Genomic DNA, 21,525 nt, shown 5'->3' with positions numbered 1-21,525 from the left:
AGGCACAACAGACCTCTATAGGTCTTCATTTTCTGGCACAAATGTTGGTTTTTGGACATAGACATCAGTTTTTTTCAGTTTTTCAACCCCTGAAATAATTAATTTCTAAATTACTAAATTAAACCACAGTTGATAAATAAATGAATTTTACACTATGTGCAGCTTGTGTCCTTTGCGTGTGGGCCAGTTCTCTTTGTAAACACCAGACCCCTCTGAGTCCCTGCCCAGCTATCTTTGTTCTCACACCAGTGTGTGTGTGTGTGTGTGTGTCATCTGTTGATGACCGCACTTCTATGGGATTAATGGCCACATGACAACACTGGGCTGGTCGCCTAGTGAGCCTTTCATTTGGCTTCACTTGCAGAGGCGGTCTGTGTGCTGTCCAACAGTTTACTGAGAGCTGGAGGTTTCCAAACTTCATTCCTGTGGATCTGTAAATGAAGTCTCAACCGGACAGACTGGGAGCTCAGTTGTAATGGCGCAGGACGTAAGCAGTTTAACTGGAGAGGACTATTTTGAGGGGAAATCACCCCTTTGTTCAGACACAGAAGCTTTGAGTCAAGGGGACAAAGAGTATGATGACATTTTGGAGCTTAATCAGTTTGATGGACTACCTTATTCCTCCAGGTTTTACAAACTGCTGAAAGAAAGAAAAGAGCTGCCAGTGTGGAAAGCAAAATGTGAATTCATGGACACTTTGGCCAAAGGACAGTTCGTCTTTGTCACTGGCTCGGCTAAAACTGGGAGGAGTTCTCAAGTGAGTATTGCTGGCATCTGAAACTTGAGATTGCGCTGGCAGGGAAGAAATTGCACATTTCATTCATGCAGCAAACTGAACTTTGTTACTATTCAATCCCTCTTACGATCAACTCTTCCCACTCTTATTTTGAAACAGATTCCTCAGTGGTGTGCTGAGTTCTGCCTGTCAGCCCAGTTCCAGCATGGCATGGTGGTTTGTACCCAGATTCAAGTGCAGCAGGCTGTAGACCTCGCCTTAAGAGTTGCTGATGAGATGGACGTCAACATTGGCCATGAGGTCGGGTACAGCATCCCTTTGGACACGTGCTGCACTAATGACACAGTCCTCAGGTTTGTTAAATCATACATGAGCCTACTTTCAGACACAAGCATATCCGGTGTTACTTCTCTGATTCTTTCCCCCCTCTTGCCGGGTAACAACAATGCATGGTGACAACGCATGCAGCTAAATCACCCCGCCTTTTCTCACTCTCAAGAGAGCAGTGAACAAAAGGCATGGGGGGGGGGGCTCTTTTCAGGGGCTCCTCCACAGCTGCCTGGCTCCCCGTGTGCCCATATGTCACACTCCCTCATGTGGGTCCCTCGTAAGTCAGCTGGGGGAAAAAAGAGAAACTCAGCACATTGAGGGGAGGGGGGACAAGATAAACAGGCAGCCGGCAAGTACGCAAGGATTCACTCCCCAGACTAATTATCAGAGTAAATTACACTAATGGGGGCAAAGCTGAAGTGTAGACAAAGTGGCTTTCATTAAGATGCCATTCTGAGGTATGCTGAAAGGATTTCCTGAATATACTGTTCCACTATTGAGGCTTAGGATTAAATAAACCTGGTGATTTATTTCTGGCTTTTATGAATTTGAATACAGTGTCTGTCATGTGTTGTGTCACGCACCACAGGTACTGTACAGATGACATGCTGCTGAGAGAGATGATGTCAGACCCTTTGCTTGAGCACTACGGTGTGGTAATCGTGGACCAGGTCCACCAGAGGACCGTAGCCACCGATGTACTGCAGGGCCTGCTGAAGGACATCGCCCTGCAGAGGCCAGAGCTCCGTGTGGTCCTCCTCACCTCAGCCGAACCGAGCCCCAAGCAGCTGGCCCACTTCACCGGGTCAGCGGTGCCTCTGATTCGCCTGGAGAGCCCCGTCACAGGGGAGGTGGTGTACAGCAGCACAGGTGAAGGCTACTTCTGCTCTGCTCTCCGTCTGGTGCTGGAGATCCAGCACTCTGAAGAGGAAGGAGATGTGGTTGTGTTTCTGGTGACGACACAGGTAAAAAGCAGTTCCACATGACAGACTACGTCTGTGAATATGTCTTCTTCTGACTCTCTTCCTCGCTCACTCTCTACCAGGAGATAGATCTGGCCCTTGACATCCTGCGTCATGAGGCGCACAGTTTACCCCTTGCCCTGGGCGAGCTCCTGCCTGTTGCTGTGTACCCTGGTCAGCCTGGGAATCTACCAGTCCTGGGGGAGGAGGACACAGGCCGGGCCCGCAGAGTGTTCCTCACATCCAGCCCAAATGAGGACTTCTTCTGGGCTGTTAGCTCCATCAGCTTTGTCATTGATGCTGGCCTTGAGAAAAGACATGTAAGTTAGTTGTTGTTCTTATAATAAGATTTAAAGTGATTACATAAAGACCTCTTAAACTGTTTAAAGTTGAGCTCCAGGGTTATACATCATACTGCTGCCACAGCAGAAACCTACCAGAACTGGGTGCGTAAATTTAACACCCCTCCAGGATGTAGATTAACAGGCCAGACATTCATGTGTTGCTGTTTCAATAATAATAAAAGTATGACTTCGTTACACACACATTGCTTGCACATTATGTTGTTATTGTATTGTATTGTTCAATGGAAGAATCACATTGCAGTGTAGAGTAGAGGGTAAATAAATCCATTCACCTTTGTTTTTGTTCATTACCTGAAGTTTTAAATTGAATCCATTTTAGGGCCTAAGTGGAAATGTAAAGAACATTATATGCCATATGTGGATCAATAAATCAAACTTTAGGCTGCTACCGCTTTTGAAAATATGTGAAAACAGAGATTTGTGAATAAGTTTAGTCAGTTAGTTAGTTTTATATACTTTATATACAGTCGTGTAGTTTAATTAAATTAAAAGCTGTTCATATGGTTTGTGCATATAAATCTTCACGTGTGAAGTAACTATGACAGATAAATGTAGTCGTGGAACTACAATATTTGAAATTGTATTGAAGAATTAAGTGGTATGTAGTTCCATTTGAGCACTGTATATATTCATGGTCAACATACTGTGATGCTGTTGCAGGTTTACAACCCCAGGATCAGGACAAACTCGGTCATCATTCAGCCGATCAGCAAAGGTCAGGCTGAGAGTCGTAAACAGCTGGCGGCAGGTCCAACAGGTGCGAAGTTAAACTGTGACCAAGCACTTTTCATGTAAATCTCCTGCTGTCGTCCTGTCTAAAAAGGATCTTTCCCACCTGCAGGCAAGTGTTTCTGTCTGTACCCAGAGGACAGACATCTTCCTGCCGAGATACGACCGCATATCATGGAGTCTGACATCACTTCCACTGTGCTCTTCCTGAAGAGGATGGAGATCGCAGGGTTGGGCCACTGTGACTTCATCGACAGGCCAGGTGGGATTTACATGAATTGACAAAATAAACAGGGAGAATATTGCTGTGGCACTTTGTGCTGGCTAAGCCCCTGTAGTTGCCTAAACTCCACGTCCTCAGCGATGATAATATGAATTTTGGGTTCAGTTCGTTCCGTCCGTTCCCTTTTGTTCCAACAGACAAGAACTTTTTTTTATTGGAGAGCAGTGAGCCGTGCCACAGCTGAACTGACAGCTCCTGTTCTGCGAGCATCCTTTTAGAGCTGACCTGCTTCTGTGTGCTTTTGTTCCTCCGGATTTACCCCCCCCCCACCACCACGAACACAAACACACACACACCGAGCCTCCCATTAGTTGATTAGAGCATAGACATACTAGTGCCAGTGTATGTAGATGATAATAGAGAGCACCTAAAGTGGATTTTTTTTTTTTTTTATTTCTCGCCCTGTCTCTGTCTTTCTGAAAATGTCTCCTTTTCCTTTCACCATGGTGTTCATCAAAGACATGTTTGTTGCAAAGACAGAGTAGAAAATCTCATGTATACCAAGGAAAGACTTCACTTTGCATCATGACGGCAGATATTGGTGAGGATTATAAAAGACTAATCTGCTGCTGCCTTTTCACTGCGAGCTGCCCACCAGGGTGCCAGTATACTGTGGGGGATTGTCCCAGTGGGTCACCACTTTGGATTACAGTTTAGACAGCATGAAAACACAGAAGTAATCCCTGTTTTTTGTATTAAATCAATAATCTTTCAGTTTAAATACAAGGAAATATGAAAGGATATGTTGGTTTTCTGATGGATTTGGTTTCTAGTTTTCATCCAAAATTTTAACCAAGGATTAATTCAGTTTTTTAAGTATTAAAAAAAGATTTTGGTGTATAATCCAAAAATCTTTCCAACCCAGATCCTGGAGGACTCATGCAGGCTCTGGAGGAGCTGGACTACTTGGCGGCTCTGGATAATGATGGCAACCTGTCTGAGATGGGCATCATCATGTCCGAGTTCCCCTTGGAGCCCCAAATGGCCAAGACTCTGCTCGCCTCCTGTGAGTTTGACTGTGTCAGCGAGGTGGTCATCATTGCTGCTATGCTAACAGGTAACCTGCACCGACACACACGTGTTGTCTGTTGTATCTTATCAGGGAAATTCTGAACGTCACGTTTGTCTTGTGGATTTTTCAGCGACACCTTGCTTCATGGTTCCGTCTGTGGACCTGAAGCCAGAGGTGACCCAGTGCCACATGAAGTTCCAGCACCCAGAGGGAGACCACTTCACCCTTATCAATATCTACAAGGCCTTTAAACAGTGCCAGCAGGACCCATGTGAGTTTAGAGAGTATAACCTACCTGGAAACACATAATCATGCACATACACAAATAAATGCTGTGGAGATCAGTGAATGAAGAACATTCATTGTAAACGGCAGCAAAACAAGCTTATTTGCTTTAACGTTGACATTAAAGATATACATATGAGAAAACAATACTTATTTTTTACAGAAATAGTTATATTGATTATTGTCCTATCCCTATGTCTTCATCACTGCCTTCCTGTAATCCTCTCTTTGGCTCTGTCCTCTCTTCCCATATTAGACTGTAATGTGGAGAAGTGGTGTCAGGATTTCTACCTGAACCACGCTTCTCTTCTGATGGCTGACGCTCTTCGCACTGAGCTCACCGACACTCTGAAGAGGATCGAGCTGCCCATCTCAGTTCCCGCCTTTGGTTCCCGAAGCAACACCTTCAACATTAAGAGAGCCCTGCTGGCCGGTTTCTTCATGCAGGTCAGATCAACAGCTTATATCAAACACACACAGTCCTCCTAAAGAGTCATGCGTGATTTTAGTTTCCACAATTAATTATCACAGAATATGGGCTCAGTTACTGTAAATATTAATGTATTGTAGATGATAAAAATCTGCAATTAAGATTGACAAAGATGCTTAGCAAAATAATCAGAATTATCACTTAGCCATGATTGTGCAGCCCTACCACCTTGATGCCTGCAGCGATGCAATACACTACACAATACACAATGAACTGATATTTATTCTTCAACTACTGTCAGATCAGATCATACCCCTCTAATGACATTTTAAATGCAGTCAGTGCTTCTGCAACAAGGGTGTAGGTTTGGTCTCAACATTGGTAGGGACTAAACAAGGAAATCACTTGTTAACAGAAAAACTAACCATATCTTTGCATCGAACATCAACATTTTTATATTCAGTTGACCTACCAGTTCTGCAGTTCCCCTTTTCCCCTTGTTTTAATATTTTGTTTTTAATAAACTGGCATTTTTTTAACATTTAAAAAAAGCTCCTAGCTAAATTAGCAGCACTGGATTACCAGCTAGAATGCTGGTAATTCAGTACTTCTAACTGATTAAATTAGACATCTAATAATATAAGGCTGGTGACCAGACTAGGAATTTAATCATTTTAGGGGCAAGGCCATTTGACCTTTGGAGTCATGAAAACCTTTATGGCACAAAGTCTATTGAGTGATTTCATGTCTATAATAACGTGACTTTCTGATAAGAAGAAACAAGAAAATAACACAAATAACATGAAAATCATAAATTATTAACTTTTGCATTGGAATAAAAAAAGACATTTTAAGTTGCAGTCCATTATTATGTATCAGTGCAGATGTATCGTCATCATTAATCAATTTACCAGAATATATAAATATATAAACATATTTCATTTAAGAGAAACAAATTATTTTCAGCAGATGAATGTAAGAACAGACTTAAAGTGTCAAACATAAATCCTTTTGCACACTAAAGTTCAAATATTTAACTATTTAACCGTATTTAACTCAATGGCGTGCCGTCAGGGCAAACAAGGCAAGCAGTGCTTGCTCTGTTGAAGCTAAAAATAGACATCAAAAAGAACAATACTGATAACAGAAGTGATATCTCTCCTTGCATCTGATCTCATAACAGCATTTTTTACCATAAAGGATCTGTTGCCTGTTTGCATTTATCATATAATTTACTGCCCTCTTGTGGTAGCAGCTTAGTATTGTCTTTGGATGTGATGCCTAAATCAGCTGACTTGGAGACTTGCACTGGAGAGGCACATCGGAAAACAAGTTCACCCAAATATTGGAAAGGACAATTTTGTCCTCCAAAAATATTGGTAGAGACATGTCCCCACCATCTATATGCAAATCTACACCCTAGTTCCAACACTAACTGACATGTCAACTGCTGACAATACACACTTGAACTGTCTTCAGCTCCTTTACTCTCGAACAGACTTTTCACCTGCTTTCATCTTTTTACTCTGCCACCGTCAGGTCAGCTCTTGTCAGCATTTACACATAAACTGACATTTCATTTGCTTTCACCCTCACCTCTTTGACTGACATTTCAATTGATTTCAGTGGGTACACAGCAACTCACGCTTCAACTGCTTTCATCTCTTGCTCCTCAAAAGACACTTCATCTGCTTTCATGTCTTATTCCTCAACTGACATTTGCACTGTGTTCATCTTTCTATTCAGCTGAGATTTCAGGTCCTTTTGATGTTTGCACCAAAAATAAAAAGCATCCTCTGATTTCCACAACTTTCACTGTTAATACATAAATTTCTTTCAGTTCTTATAACTCAGGTCACACTTCAACTAACACCTCCTTTTAGTTAATACACATGAACTGCCACTAATTTCTTTCAGAGCCTCTTCCACTTCATCTGAAACTGCCTCCAGCTCAATGTGTCACTTGCACTTCAAACTTACATTTCAGCTACTTTTAGCGCTTGGATTTTGAATCTTCAACTCTTTACCACAGACGGATCTGTAGAAATAAATCTGTGGTAAAGAGGTGAAGATTCACAGATGGATTTCTACAAATCCATCTGACTGCGTCTGGCTGTGTTTTTGCTCAGGTGGCACGGGATGTGGACGGATCAGGGAACTACTTCATTATGACCCATAAGCATGTGGCACAGATCCATCCTCTGTCTGGTTACGGAGCCAAGACCCCTAAGCTGGGCCTGCCAGAGTGGGTGCTGTTCCATGCGCATTCCTTCTCTGAGGACAACTGTCTCCGCACCGTCACCCACATAACACCGGAGGAGTAAGTCTCAGCCTTGTTAACATTTATTAATTTCAAGTTTTGCACTTGTTTTGCATACACATAACTGACCATACACGGTCTTTTAAACTAGGCTGTGTTGTCTTGTTGTAGACCACCCTCATATCTCCATGTTTGAAGAGGCTTAAAAGTAATCAAACACATTCCCTTTCCCTTTTGGGCCAGATGTAAAGCCCCAGTTCAGCACAGACTAGTCGTACTGGTTGTGGACGGAGGTATCATAATCCTGTGCTCTAGTATTTGCTGGTTGCAGAGGGGATTATGGATTGCACAGATGCCTGGGAATGTGAAGCTGCAGCTTAATGGAGGAGGAGAAACCCTGCAGCCTTTCTCATGCTCTCTTAGAGGCTCCACACCCTGAATGTGTGAATCAGTTCATTGCAGCTTAAATTATGTGAGGACCAGATGTACTTTAAGGCTCCCCTCAGACATCCGTGGCTGCCATTCAATACTAGCTTGAACTGAGAGCAAGTTTGCAAATTGAAATATAATGTGCATCATTCAACAAACATTTGTTTCACTAAAATGAGACAGAGTGAATGAGTCTGATACACATTATTTGAGTGAGTTTTTTTTTAAGCATTGTCTTCTCCTCGACCAGGTTCATTCAGATGGCACCACAGTACTTCTTCTACAATCTACCGCCAAGTGAGAGCAAAGACATCCTCCAAAACATTTTGAACCATGGAGCTTCTCATTACCAAGAGGAGACACAAACGACCACCCAAGAGGACCAGACCAGTGACCGCTGTGTCATACAGTGACTGACTGACCCACTACGGTGGTGATGAAGTAACCAGTATTACCAGTAACCAGTAAGGACTTATTGCACTATTCTGTAGTCACATTGTTCGGGGAGCCTTAGCTGTTCATCTCTGCCCCTAATCCATCGTTTCTGTCATAATATCATGTTTGTATTCATCTTTGATAGTCAGACAAAGTTCCTCCCATTAAACAGAACAATCTGGTTACAATATTGTTAAGAATAATTTCCTTATACTTTAAAAAGTCTAATTCATTTTTCATTCCACTACAGTGAGATTTACAATGTAATGATTCGGTGGCTTCGCTTCCTGCTCCTCCTTTTCACCTCTCACCTTCAGTCACTGTCCAACAGTCGGTCACCCACAGCACTGAGGGTCCAGCCTGATTAATGAGGTGCAGGGACAGTTTGGGTCTCCCTGCAGCTCCATCTGGTGTGGATACAGCTCAGCAACAGTGGGGTGACCCAGTTCACTGACACGGCATTAAAAATGTCATGTTGCCTCTTAAGTGACCGGTGTTGCCTGTGCCACTTAAAATCTTTCACACTGAATTGTGTTTTTGAAGGCAAAACGGCTGTGCTCAGTACATCATTTAAATGTGTGAATAAGTAAACTGAGTATGTTAGATCATACTTTTATAACTGTTATACAGAGATCTGGATAAAATACCTTTTCTAAAAATACCCAAGATGCTTAAGGAGAAACATACAATATCATGAGGCTGAAAGAACATCTGCAGAATACAGCAAATAAAATTTAAAAAGCTTTTATTTTCATGTCACAGCAAACCATGCTGATATAAACTCACATTTATACATACAGCAATATGAACAAACTAGCCTCTGAGTTTGCATTGAAATGTTGCCAAACTATTGCACACTTTTTGGAAAGAAAAAAAATAATCCGTTTGAGCTTATTTCAATTTATCACACTCACAGTCCATTTTATTCACAGCATTATTGGTATTACTGAATATCAAAAATACCAATTATATTTAAATTAATCATTTTTCTGCTAACGATTTCTCACATTTTAAGCCCCCATGTATAGAAGTTATATGTGATTATACCATCTGTGAAATTTTTCTTATGGCAGGTGTTTGTAGAAAAATTTCCCAATCCAGGTGACGTTTAGTACACTCAACAACAAATCCTACACAGAGCAGCTTCACGTATGACCCATAACTGCTCAAGCAATATGTAAATTAAATAATATCTTTTGAATTTACAACAAAAATGTACAATTCAAAACCTGTGATGCTAATGTTACAAAAAGATGAATTTGATTTAAAGGCGCAGGAGGTGAAATTAGCTTTGAAATTGTAATTGAGAGTGGGACAGTGTTGCCTGAGGATGTGCCTGTCAGTAATGATGTCTGTACAACGCTGTTTTCTGTCACAGCATTCGTGAGAAAACAGTTGTCAAGTCTTCCCCAGAATGCAGCCTGGAAGTCCAGTGAGGTGCAGAGTCAAAGTCTTGAGGGTCTATCTTGTCGTGGTTTATGTCATTATCATGAATGAGAACCTGGTTCGTCACTTCCTGTTTGCGGGGTCAGCTGCTGCAGGAGATCTATGTAGAGCCTGACGCGGCTGAAGAGAGGTGCGTTCTTCTCAGCCCGCAGCAGCTTGGAGTAGACATTCTTATAGGTCTTCAGCAGCTCCTCGTCCTTATTGCTGCAAAAAACAAAAATATCAAGAGTGAGCATTGTGAAAGTTGAAAGGTCATTAGATACATACAAAGCTAGATATACAGTGACAGTTTTAGATTCTCGCTCACCTTGGTTTCCGTTTCATTGTCGTCATCAGTTTGATGAGCTGCAGCAGCAGGAAAGAGAAACTTGGCTCAAAAACACCAATTAACTTCATCACTTCCTGGAGGTTTAGTCCTGAGTTGGGACCACTGGCCACATCAGGAGACTCTGCTGATCCAGCAGGGTCTGGTTCACTCAACTGCAGCACAAGAGGCGATAGGGAAAAGATGTTGTCGGTGACTGTGTGTGTGATCGAGAACAAAGCTTTGTGAAGATGAATAAGCACAACAGAGCATTTCCCATCGGCTGCTCTGAAACTTACCTCTATCTGCTCCTCCTGCAGCTCTTTGTGAATCAGCTGGAAAGCGTGGCGAGTTTCTGTCATGATCTCTAGAGCGCCGGTCAGGCTCTTCAGCTTAGCCGCGCTGCTGCTCTGACCTGTGGAAACACAGGATGACACATTACTGCAGGAGGCTAAGGACAGAAATGCTAGTATGTTCTCCAGTTCAGTCCTTCTCTTAACACCCAACATTGCTGACTGCCTTCAGGAGGGAGGTTCTACAGATGTGTAATACAGCAAATATTTCAGCCACATTTTTTTCTCTGTGGCATTGGTGATGCTACAAAAACAAAAAGTTACTTTATTATGTATTTTGTTATGAAAATGATTAATTTTTCTTGAATAATGATGAAGGAATCAACCTCAGAAGATGGGATAACATAGTTAAGACACTTTAACTAAGGTTTATTGAAGCTGAAGGTTTGTAAAAAGTCTGAGGATTATGTGTAAGACACGTGAATTTAATATATTTGCTTTTTGTAATTACCCTGGTAATAACAATAACTTGTATATACGGAATACAATCTAGGATTTCCATGTTTACATCCTAAAATGTCTTGTTGCTTATTAATGTTGTTGGGCTGGATAATATATTGTATGCTGTGTGTTTGTGTTGCTATAAGGCTGAATGAGTCTGCCTTTAGTGATTTTTGGTGATTTCTTAATGTCATGTTTTTGTTAATAAAAAAAAAAAACTAGAAAAAAGACTAAAAAAATGACTAGTTTCTCACCTGCCATGGTAAACTCAGCGAAGGCCACCCTCTCCAGAAGGGTGCGGAGCAGCTCACAGGGCGCATCTTTGAGGCTGAGGAATAAACAAACAGCCTTGCTGTAGTGAAGCTCTGCCAGGCTCCGATGCTGCTTCCTCAAGTGTTCATCCCCCACCTGTCACACAATTAAAGCCAGAAGCACAGACCTCCATCAGTGTGTATTATACTGTGATGAGTATGAAATACAGACATTGCAGCACCAGTGATTCTATTCCAGTCAGTCTGTAGTTCGGTTTCCTTATAGAAAATAACTAATTTTTCTTTTAGCATGGACAAAGAAAGTCTGTGTCAAATGGGTGAGCTAAGAGTGAATTGAATTATTAGTGCAAAAAGCAAAAAGATCTTCATGAATGATTTTATATTATTGTAGAATGTGACATGATTTCCCACCTGGTTGCGGAAGCAGCTGTGGTACATAGAGGCCAGGCGGTGGTGGATGGTGGCAGCTCTGTACTGGTAGAGCGGCTGACGGGCCGACTCGGTCTGGAGGTCACAGTACTTCAGGGATTTCATCATCGCCTCAGTCACCTCCCTCTCAATCTGGGAAAACGTACACACACAACGATGGACGAACATCAACTTATGAAACATGGGACTTTTTGAGGATATAAACGTTGCCACAGCTGTTGGAAATATGCCATTCAGTGACAAAAAATGGAAGACTGTCAAAATGTGTTTAGGAGTGACGTTTCACTTCATTGAGAATATTTGATCACTGTTATTGGAAACAAGAGTGCTCAGGTGCACCTGCTCCTGGGCCTTCCTGGACAGTGGGGCGTAGTCCTGCAGGAGTGTAGCCAGGGTGAAGTAGGTAGTGGACAGCTCCCAGTTTACACTGTCCCACACTGCTGGGTGGTTTTCTCGGCTTGCCAGTGACCTCATAGCCCGCAAGTAGTAGTCTATGGCCTGCGTTGAAATTAGATGGAAGTAATGAATTAGTCGATATGTAGAAAGATAGGGGGAAAAAAAACAGAGATCAGTGTGGATTTTACATAAAGGGTTTGACGTGGCACCTTGTTGTAGTAGAGGGCCTCTTCAGGTGAGAACTCCCCTCTGCTCTGGTCGACAGACATGGCACAGTGGGCCTGAGCACAGATCCTCATCAGCCTGCCAGTGTTACACAGCAGCAAGGCTGTGTTGGTGCTGTCCCCAATGGCTTCAAAGTCCTTCATGCCTTTCTCAAAGAAGGCAAAACTTTTCTTCCACATCTCCTGCTCTGCTACAGACACCGACTTTTTTACTGGAGGGGGAAGAGGAAGAGTCCAGTTAGACACAGCGAAACACTTGAGTGCTGTTTTTTTTTTTTTTGTTGTTGTTTTTAGACCATATTTTTTACTGATTCAAGGTGCAGTGATCACTTCATGTCACTTTCCCTAGTATTCTGTAAAATTATATTGGTCAGTACAGTCGTTAGAGTTGCAGCTCTTACCTTCTTTCTCAGTCTGCATGGTTGCAGCCTGGTTCATGTAGTACACTCCTATCTCATTGCGGATGTTTCCCAGTCGTTTGAGCACCTGAGCCAGCTGATCCGAGGCATTATCTTTCAAAGCCTCGGAGTCGAGCAGCTCGAACGCTGCCTCGTAGCACTTACTGCTAACAAAAAGCTGGTACTCCGGGTCCATGGCCAGGTCTGTAGCCATGCTGAAGGCTGGCGGATGGAGAGTAGGAAAGTGGGAAATGGAATGATCAGAATCTGAATACAACTTGAATAGACAAGAAATGAGAGGACATTTTTGGGTTAATATTGGTGAAACTGAAATGAATGAGAAGACACTGTCCACCAGATGTAGACCAGGCCTTTAAGTGTTTGCCAACACCCCTAATTTCAAAGCATTAGGCCACTGTGAACCTTAAGATTTGTATGAATGTGTGTGTCCAGTGACTGACCCTGGCAGCTGCTCTCTCTGTGCAGGCTGTGCAGGATCTCCTGGTCCTCTTTGGTCTGGTAGCTGTATTCCTCCAGGTAAGCTGCTCTGTTGTTGGCATTCTGGGCCAACATCAGCTGGATGTCCCCACAGAGAGACAGGCACTGGCTGTGAAAATGCAGCACCTGTGGGTGCAGGGTACCGCTCACTGAGCAATAGGTATCTGTAGGAAACAGTAGAGCAAGAGGGGAAGGGAAAGAGAAATATATGTTTAGTTATTATCCTGCCTCACAAAATATTGATTTAACTGTTTGGAATGGAACAGGCAGTTACGAAATACATATACTTGAGTACTGTACTTAAGTATATTTTTGGAATATCTGTGCTTTACTTAAGCATTTTTTTAAACCAATCTCAGCCAACTCCAAGTCATGTTGTGCTGCTGCATGTTTGAACAGCTCAGTCTGAACTGGCCTAACAATGGCTAGATAAAGATGAGGCAGAAGATTCTTCATCAGAGCACACATGGCCTTATCTTAAATCAATGTGTGAAATTCTTTTCGTTTTAAATGTTTGCTGTGTTTACCAAGATCAAACTTACAAAACACAAACATTTTCTGTCCAACTTAACTTTTAAATTGACTTGTAGCTTGTAGTAGTTGCTGTTTTTATGGTATGGTTGGTCAAATGACTTATGGCCATTTCTACAGGCTTTGTAAAATATTCTAGAAGCGTCTTTATTGTACAGGTTCTTCAAATACTACAGTAATTACACTCAAGTAAATATTTGACTGAACAACTTTCACTTGTGTTGGAGTAATATTTGACCAAGAGTATCTATACTTTGACTCAAGTAAGGGAGCTGTGTACTTTGTCCACCACTGGTATTAAGATTTAAAAGTAAACATGTATATAATTTGGGATTTTTAGACAATTATTAGATCATTCGACCATTATTTAAGTATAAATATTCAAGTGGGCAAAGGTGGATGTTTAAGTTTTGGCTGTTTGGCAGTTTCAGGACTTGTTCCCCTATGTTTTTAAATTCTTGTGTGATTTTTGAATTAATATAACACTATTTAGGCTGACAGAATTGTGTAACACAAAAGTCAATAAAGAAAATTGTCAGCAACAGTCAGACAAAAAGTTAAATACATAAATTAATTAATAAATAAAATCAGGAAAATGCTAGAAAAGGAACTACAATAAAATTCCTCATTGTTTCCAGCAAGTTAAATGACGTTACCGTAGCACTGCAGAGACAGCTTGATGTAGCGCAAGGCTCGTCCGTACTTGAGCAAGTTAGTGGCTGCGTCAGACAGGACGTAGTAGGCCTTGGAGGCTTTGAGGAAGAGCTGCAGCTTCATGTGGTGCTGCCACGAGCCTGGGATCATTCCTGAACGGGTCGGGTGCTTCTGGTCCGCCTGCAATGGCCCCGCTGGTGACACACACACACACACTCGTTGGGATACCAAGAGAAAATGAAAACGGTCCTGGCTCATAGGAAAAACACTTAATAAACAGATGTGACTCAGAGTGTATGCCATAGTTACTTCCTGTTGTATTATATCAGTTATCCTTTGAATTAAGGACTGACCTCTTTCCAGAAGAAGAGAGAGGCCTTTCTCAGCAGCGCAGGCTCCGATAGCACTTCTGTCCTCATATTTGAGAGGAATGGGTGTGTTGGGGTCTGCAGCTGGGAGATCACTCTCCTTCTTAACGCTGCCATCCACTGCCTTCAGGCCCTGTGTTTTGTATCACAGCAATTATTAACTGGTAGATGACAAGTTTCATGGGACACATCCCATCAGTAGCACTGTATATGCATTAAATACAAACATCATGCCAAGACTTGCCTGTAGAACGTAGCAGAGGACGTGTCTGCATCTCTCCTCCTTGTCTTGAGAAACAGGGAAAGCACAACTTGGCTGCAGAGATCACAAAAGGGAAGATTATCTATCTTTTTTTAATCGTTTTACATAAGATATATTCATCTGTACCTTCCACTCAGGTCTGAGTAGAGGAGAGTGTGGGCAGAAGCATTTAGAGAGGCACTCACTCTGATCTGGTGAGTGGATTTGTATTTCTCTGGCACCGACAGCTCCCCTACAGAGCGGATCACAGCCACAGCTTTACTATCATCCTGTGGACTGGAGCAGTTACTGTAGGAGCTGTTCTCATCGCTGTCCTCCGTCAGCTCCTCCTCCTCGTCCTCCTCATCTTCCACCCGGTCTTCGTCGCTGTAGCTGTCCTCTGAGCCACCGGCGCGGAGCGACTCCCCTCCATCTTCCTCAGGGGGCTCGTCGAGCTGGAACAGCTCTGACAGCATGTAGTACGCGGAAGCGATGATCTGAAGAGACAGGAGATAGAGGGGATCAGGGCTGGAGTCAGGTTCAATCAAATCTAAACTGTGGCATTCTCAGATTTAGTAGAGTGATTTCACTTTTTACTTTCTCTGCTTTCTATGTATAAATGAAAAACACTATTCTTAATGGTATAATATTATATTATAAAACTAAAAAAATTTCAATCAAATACTAAACTCCTTTGGACATATGATGAATAATGTGGTATTTAAAGAAGGATTCACTGTCCCTTTCATCTATCAATTCACCTGGCAGCTCATTCTTTAAATGCAGGGTTTGGTTTCCAGGGCAGCACTTTTCCCTCTATCTAATTGGAACTGTTCTTCTTACCTGTGGATGCCTCTCCTGATCCAGAAGCTTGACACAGTTTAAGAGCAGAGTTCTGATTGTGCCATAGTGCTTTCTGTTCTGTCTCGCCTTCAGCATCAGGTTGCTGGCCACTCTGCACCACAAAACAGAAAATAGGGTCTGATTTAAGCAAAACTTGCTTGTAATTATATTTCATATAAAAAGGTGGAGCTGAAAATGGCCGATTCAATGTCCTCACCATTTTAAATTATTTCAATTTTGAAATATTCAACAGCATAAAACTGTTTAGGGTGTTCAAGTTTTGTAAACTTTTGCAAACCTTTCCAGTCCAGTCCAACTGTAAATACATAGATTTGGCCTTAACCAAATACTGTGAGCTCATAAAAACACATACGATGGGTAAAATATTAAACAAAGCTTCCATGACATGCCAAAAGCTCTTTTTGGAGAGGAAGAAATCTCTCTAAATCTTTTCAGCTCTAAAGTTCAACTGACTTAACCATAGTGTTTTTCACAACAGCAGGAATCCTGACTCATAAAGATGCTCCTAACCTGAGTCTGTCCCAGATACTTACTTGTAAAGTAACACAGCCACAGGCAGAGTGAAGGGATTCTGACATTTCTCTTCTTCAGCCTCCTCACACAGAGTAGTAAGATCATAAAGCTTCACAATGTCACTCCCACTAGCTGCGGGTTCAAGAAATACAATTAGAAAACATCGAGACACAGTGTGCAGCACAAGACTTAAGAATTTGTCTCCCACCTTTGAAAAGCCAGTAGGTGTGACCCTCTTTGGTGCAGTTGGACTTAAGGAAGGACAGGATATTTTGGGCGATGTCTTTCACCACCCTTGTGGAGAAAGTGGAGTTCTCCAGGTGAGGGATGTCCTCTGTCTTTATCATCTCGTATTTCTGCAGGGAAAACCATGAGGTGTATTATTTCTAAATATTATTTCAAATAGAAAGGCTGAAATCAGTGATATTAAAACATCTTTACTGCCATTAAAGATAACAGTTTATACTATGAAAAGGAATTCTGGCAATAATCAAATGGACAATAACAGTACTGGACAAATGCCAGCAGCAATTTACCTGAACTATGCCATTCACGTGAAAACACATGACCAGTTCTGGGACATTGCACATCAGATTGTCGAGCCAGTAGTCGATACCTGTCAGAATGTTGATTGGTTTATTGTTGTCCCTGAAAAGCACAGAGATACAACGCAATACAATTAAAATTACAGGATTAAATAAACATCTTCTCTGGTAATTAATTTCAGATCCTGGATGGGAGCTAATGGATTCTGATTCCAACCTGAGTCTCAGACTGACGGCAGGATAGCGACCACCTCCAAAAATAGGCATGTTGGAGCCAACCAACATGTGGATATCCTCGAACGTCCACATGATGTTTCGCACAAAGTCGTTTCTTAAACCCTGGCAAGCAAGTAACGTCAAAGTATATATTAGACATAGGCTATCAACTGTAGTCATACACCATTAAGGACGGGTAAAAGGTTGCATTACCTGACTGTTCTCTCCTTCGTTGAACAGCATAGGGAGGTTTTGCTCTTTGGGTACAGAAGTCACCTGGCCCAACGCAAACTTGCTGTCCACAGAAACGCTTTCCTGCATAATTTAGAGCAGCATTATTGTCAGGGCAAGCAAGTAAACATAACCTCAGCAGTCACCAAGAGATACTTAAAATCTAAAAACACTTATTTGCGAAAACATTTCATCTCATTAAGTACAGAAAGTTGTGACTGTACCAAGAGTTAATTCCTAATAAAGAAGAAATTCTCCTAATTTCTGAAGATGAACTCTCAACATCGCAGATCTGGCTGTCCCATTGAAGAGAACTAAATAACTGTCCAACAGCCAAGATACTGTATTTTTTTCATGAATGTTTTTTGAGATTTCATAAATATTTTTCAGAAATTTTCCAGTCCTTTTATTACTATTATTGATATATTTTTCAAACATGTTACTGATATGTTCCTGAGATTTTTTTGGACCTTTTATTACTATTCTTCTGAGATTGTTCAGACATTCCATTAATATTTTATTTACATTTTTCTGACATTTAATGATATTTTCTGGAGATTTTTGAGACATTTTATTAAGATTATTTGTGCATTTTCCTGACAAGTTATTCATTGTATTATTATGATAGATTTTTTTGTACCTGCTTGGAAGCATCTGATTCCTCAGTGTCAGACGGTGTGCTGGTGAAGGTAGTGGGCCATGAAGAACTGAACTCCTCTGCCCCACTCTCCTCCTCTCCTTCATTGTGGTTGTCTGGCACAGGCTCCGCAGCCCCATCACCATTTATACTGCAGGAAACAAAGGGATGCGGCCAAAGTGGTGACAGTAGAAGGCCAAGAAAGATGCACCTCACAATAAAGTGTAACCTCACTCCCATGGTAAACCCTGCTTGTTTTTTTCCCCATAATTCCTGTTAACACCAGTTAACTCACCTGTAGTAGAGGAATTTTGACAGGATTGCTTTCTGATACCAGTGCTCTTTACTCTTCTTTTTCCTCTGCCATTTCTGATCTATTAGCCGCTGGTAAAACTCTTTTAGCCACGTCCAATCTCCTGTCTACAAAACACACATAGCAGACAGAATACAACCACTTCAACTGATAACTGTCATGGAGAAGTTTTAAAAACATGGCACAACAATCCTTACAGTAAAATAGACAGTATCTTGTAAAAGTAAAAGCTCTTGCAGTACCTGAGAAGACCTCATGAAGAGCTCTTGAATGTCCAGCTCATCCAAAAGTAGGGTCCTGCCTACACGGTGAACGGCCATACTGACGTGGGACTTGCTATAGGGAATTTTCAAAAGCTTCTTGATGTTCTGAATTTGACATAAAAACAATGTTAACATCAGCTGTGTGTGCATGTTCTGGACACAAAGAAAGAAATGTTTGCTTTGCAACAGCTTCACAAACCTCTGAGTCTGACACCACGTCAACATCGTCCCCTATGCAATCAATGAAGTCATAGGCCATGCCAAAACTACAAAAGAAGAGAAGGAACTTAATCGCGTCAGTGTTTGCAAATGGTGATACGGATTAGGGTCAGGCTGATTAAAGATTTACCAGTAGTTTCAGTGCCCATGGTTTACTCACTGAGGATTATTGAAACTTTCCGCTATGCAGCAAGAAGTTATCCAGAGCTTCTCATCAGTCCACACAGTATTATTAAATATAGTGCATTATGACCAACAACAGAGGCCATCTGCCAGCAAGTTTCCACAATTAGGCAGAGCACAGAGCGTGACGCTTTCAGCCTCTAATACAAACTGTGACTTGTACTCAACAGGTGTCAACAGTAAATCACATCTAAAAATACCAGTCTGATGAGCGGTGTTTTTAATATTTAGTTTACCCTTATTGAAATAAATGTGGAGAGTGAAATATCAGAATCCAAAATATCTCTCAGTATAATGCAATGCACATCAACAGCACCACCGACTGCTGATATCAAAATGACCATAAGGTTGACTCAACACTCCTCTCTAAAACTGTTTCAATAAAAACTAAACATGAAAGTCACTATAGTCAATGCAGGGCTGTTGTATTAGGCTGCATTAGTTAAGGGAGATAAGAGAGAGTCTAGGAGGAAGATAAAAACACAAATGTAAGTACGATCAAAGCCAAATTAAATCCCAATCCAGCCTGAATGGACACACTGGAAACATGATTAAAAACAAGGTGCATCTTAAAATCCAAATTGAATATGCCTGGTAAACAAGTAAATAAATAAATATAATTCATTCAGTGTCTAATGTGAGGTTTTGAAGACTATCAAGCCCTCTGACAATTAGAAGAATTCTTGGGCTGCAGTTTGTACATGACTGTATATTTTGGTAATATATCTATTATATGTCAACAAATTCATATGTTATGATAGGGGGTTTATCAATATTATGTCTACTGTTTTGGCCCACCAATAACTACGGATCAGAAAAGGTGGCCCACTTGTTCAAGCGAAAGGAATCCGGACAGTGCGTTTCCCTTATTTTGCACAACATAGTCTCACACTAGAGCAGTAAATATCAGTTGTAGTAATATTATTTCTCGTGATGTTATACCTGGAAAAAGGCTTGCTCTTGCTGCTGGACCCTAATATAGTGGTGCCTGCACTGCCCAGCTGCGGGTTTTCTCTCAGCCAGTTGGCAGGAGGCAGCTTCAGGTCTGTCTTCTCCTGCAGCAAGGCATAGCTGGTAGGAGGTGGGGCAGCAGAGTACTTGACCACGGCCCGACTCTTAATTTCAGTGTTGCCTGGGCATACTGCAGAGTCCTACAAAATCACAAACAAAAGCATTAGATCATAAGTTGGTCAGGATGACCAGAGAACACTGATTTAAGGTTTTCCAATTGATACAAGACATTGTTCATGGTTTACAATCATCACACAGAAAACCTCTGGTAAGTTAGTATTATTCCACCATAACAGAGCCGCAAAAAAGAAAGAATAAAAAATAAAAAAAAACAGTCAAAAACCCTAAGATGTTGAGTTTACTATCACAGAAACAAGCAAATATTTACATTTTGGAAATCAGTGAAATTCTGACATGTCCTCTTAGAAGAACTGACTTAACTGATTAATCAGTTATCAGAATTGTTTACTAATCAATTCATCTGGTCTTTTCAGTTCTAGATGAAACCCTCTGTGTTGAAACTGCCATGTACAGAGGTTGTAAAAAGCTTAATCCAGTCCTGTCTCGACATTAAGGCTTTGGCTGGTAAACAGTTGTCATTAGTATCGTATGTGACTGAATATAACATTGTAAACTACTGTAGCTAACCGGTGTACACTGTTTGGTTATCGTCAGATGATAAACAAATCCCATACGACCTTTCTCTGTGCTCAGTCCGGTTACTTACATGCTTGCTGTTTTCACCTGTGCAGGTAGGGCCACTGATTTCTTCCTTTGCATTATCCAAGGGGGTCCCAGGCTCTCTGTCCCCAGTCGATGCGCTCATCCTGGACACAGCACCGTCAATCCAGCAAACATTGGCGAGTTCTTAGCGACTAAACAACCTATTCATGGCTTGGACAACTCGTGGACAACATGTACATTAACTAGATGACGGGCGGGATGGGTCGGTTATGTCGATAAAGTTAGTGATGCCTCTAGTTTGCTATGCTAGCTTGACAGGCTAGCTCCTCCAGAGAGCAACGCTGACTCGTAAAGCTGCAAAAAAAAGAAAGTGTAGTTATACAACATTAAAGCTAAACACACAAACGAGAAGCCGTTGTTGCTTTGTAAACCCCAGTAATGTTTAGCCCTTAATTCACTCGTTAAATACGCCTGCAGCTTCTCTCCATCAGTCTGCTGTCAGAGCACACGTTAGTGTGAGCAACAAGCAACAACAACTTCCTGTTTCCAATCCAAAACCTTCTTCTCTCTTACTTCAACCACCGGAATGACTCCGCAGTTGAGAAAAAAAATATAAACGAAAGCTTTCAAAAGTTAGCGCAGTAATAGTGACACAGGATATTCGCTTATGTAAGAGAAAATATTTCTGTTACAGCGACTTATTGAGAAAAATGTATGAACCGGAAGTACTTTCAGAGCTGTCAAATCCTCTTTGTAGAAAAGTTGAGCACATTCTGTTCTGTTGTATTTTATTTTGAAATTCACTGAGCCATTAATGACTAAGATGAACCCATAGAGGATGAACCACTGTCTATTCTCAATATGAATAATGCATAACGTAATGTTAAAGTCTTTTTCTACTACTTTATATTTGTATATTTTATACTTCGTATAAAGTATAAATACAAAGTAAATTTATACTATTCACTCCACTACATGTATTTGACAGTTTCTGTTATAAGTTACTGTGCAGATTCTGATCATTTATAGAGACTA

At 41.5% G+C, this 21,525-nt stretch overlaps 2 protein-coding genes across 4 annotated transcripts; one reads left to right on the top strand and one right to left on the bottom strand.

Annotated features, from left to right (window-relative positions):
* The first annotated feature begins 30 nt into the window (after window positions 1-30).
* On the top strand, window positions 31-8,994 carry dhx32b (DEAH (Asp-Glu-Ala-His) box polypeptide 32b). The gene is made up of 11 exons (XM_071480348.1): window positions 31-757; window positions 896-1,089; window positions 1,656-2,031; window positions 2,112-2,348; window positions 3,054-3,150; window positions 3,235-3,384; window positions 4,271-4,462; window positions 4,548-4,688; window positions 4,959-5,149; window positions 7,262-7,452; window positions 8,072-8,994. The coding sequence occupies exons 1-11, from the start codon at window positions 476-478 to the stop codon at window positions 8,232-8,234; spliced, it is 2,214 nt and encodes a 737-aa protein (XP_071336449.1). The 5' UTR covers window positions 31-475; the 3' UTR covers window positions 8,235-8,994.
* Window positions 8,985-21,213, bottom strand: edrf1 (erythroid differentiation regulatory factor 1). 3 transcript variants are annotated; one of them, XM_071480342.1, is made up of 27 exons: window positions 21,064-21,213; window positions 20,728-20,844; window positions 20,534-20,633; window positions 19,738-19,946; window positions 18,593-18,659; window positions 18,373-18,498; window positions 18,113-18,237; window positions 17,821-17,968; window positions 17,163-17,264; window positions 16,951-17,072; window positions 16,725-16,836; window positions 16,397-16,544; window positions 16,209-16,320; window positions 15,655-15,766; window positions 15,018-15,308; window positions 14,815-14,886; window positions 14,556-14,703; window positions 14,205-14,396; window positions 12,981-13,181; window positions 12,523-12,741; window positions 12,107-12,333; window positions 11,841-11,999; window positions 11,484-11,633; window positions 11,055-11,208; window positions 10,306-10,421; window positions 10,010-10,182; window positions 8,985-9,906 (listed from the first exon to the last, which is right to left on the bottom strand). In XM_071480342.1, coding segments are annotated over exons 2-27 (3,750 nt in total). In that variant the 5' UTR covers window positions 20,730-20,844; window positions 21,064-21,213; the 3' UTR covers window positions 8,985-9,743. The 3 variants fall into 3 exon arrangements, with proteins under 3 accessions (XP_071336443.1, XP_071336444.1, XP_071336445.1); XM_071480343.1 differs by having other exon boundaries at window positions 20,534-20,844; XM_071480344.1 differs by lacking the exon at window positions 20,728-20,844 and having other exon boundaries at window positions 21,064-21,210.
* Window positions 21,214-21,525: the final 312 nt, after the last annotated feature.

This window comes from Trachinotus anak, unplaced genomic scaffold, assembly GCF_046630095.1.
Source record: "Trachinotus anak isolate AG129_WGS33_773 ecotype Australia unplaced genomic scaffold, CSIRO_AGI_Tana_v1 ptg000007l, whole genome shotgun sequence".
Classification (NCBI taxonomy): Eukaryota; Metazoa; Chordata; class Actinopteri; order Carangiformes; family Carangidae; genus Trachinotus; species Trachinotus anak.
Note: the sequence above shows the minus strand (reverse complement) of the source record. Positions and strands in the feature narration are given on the sequence as shown.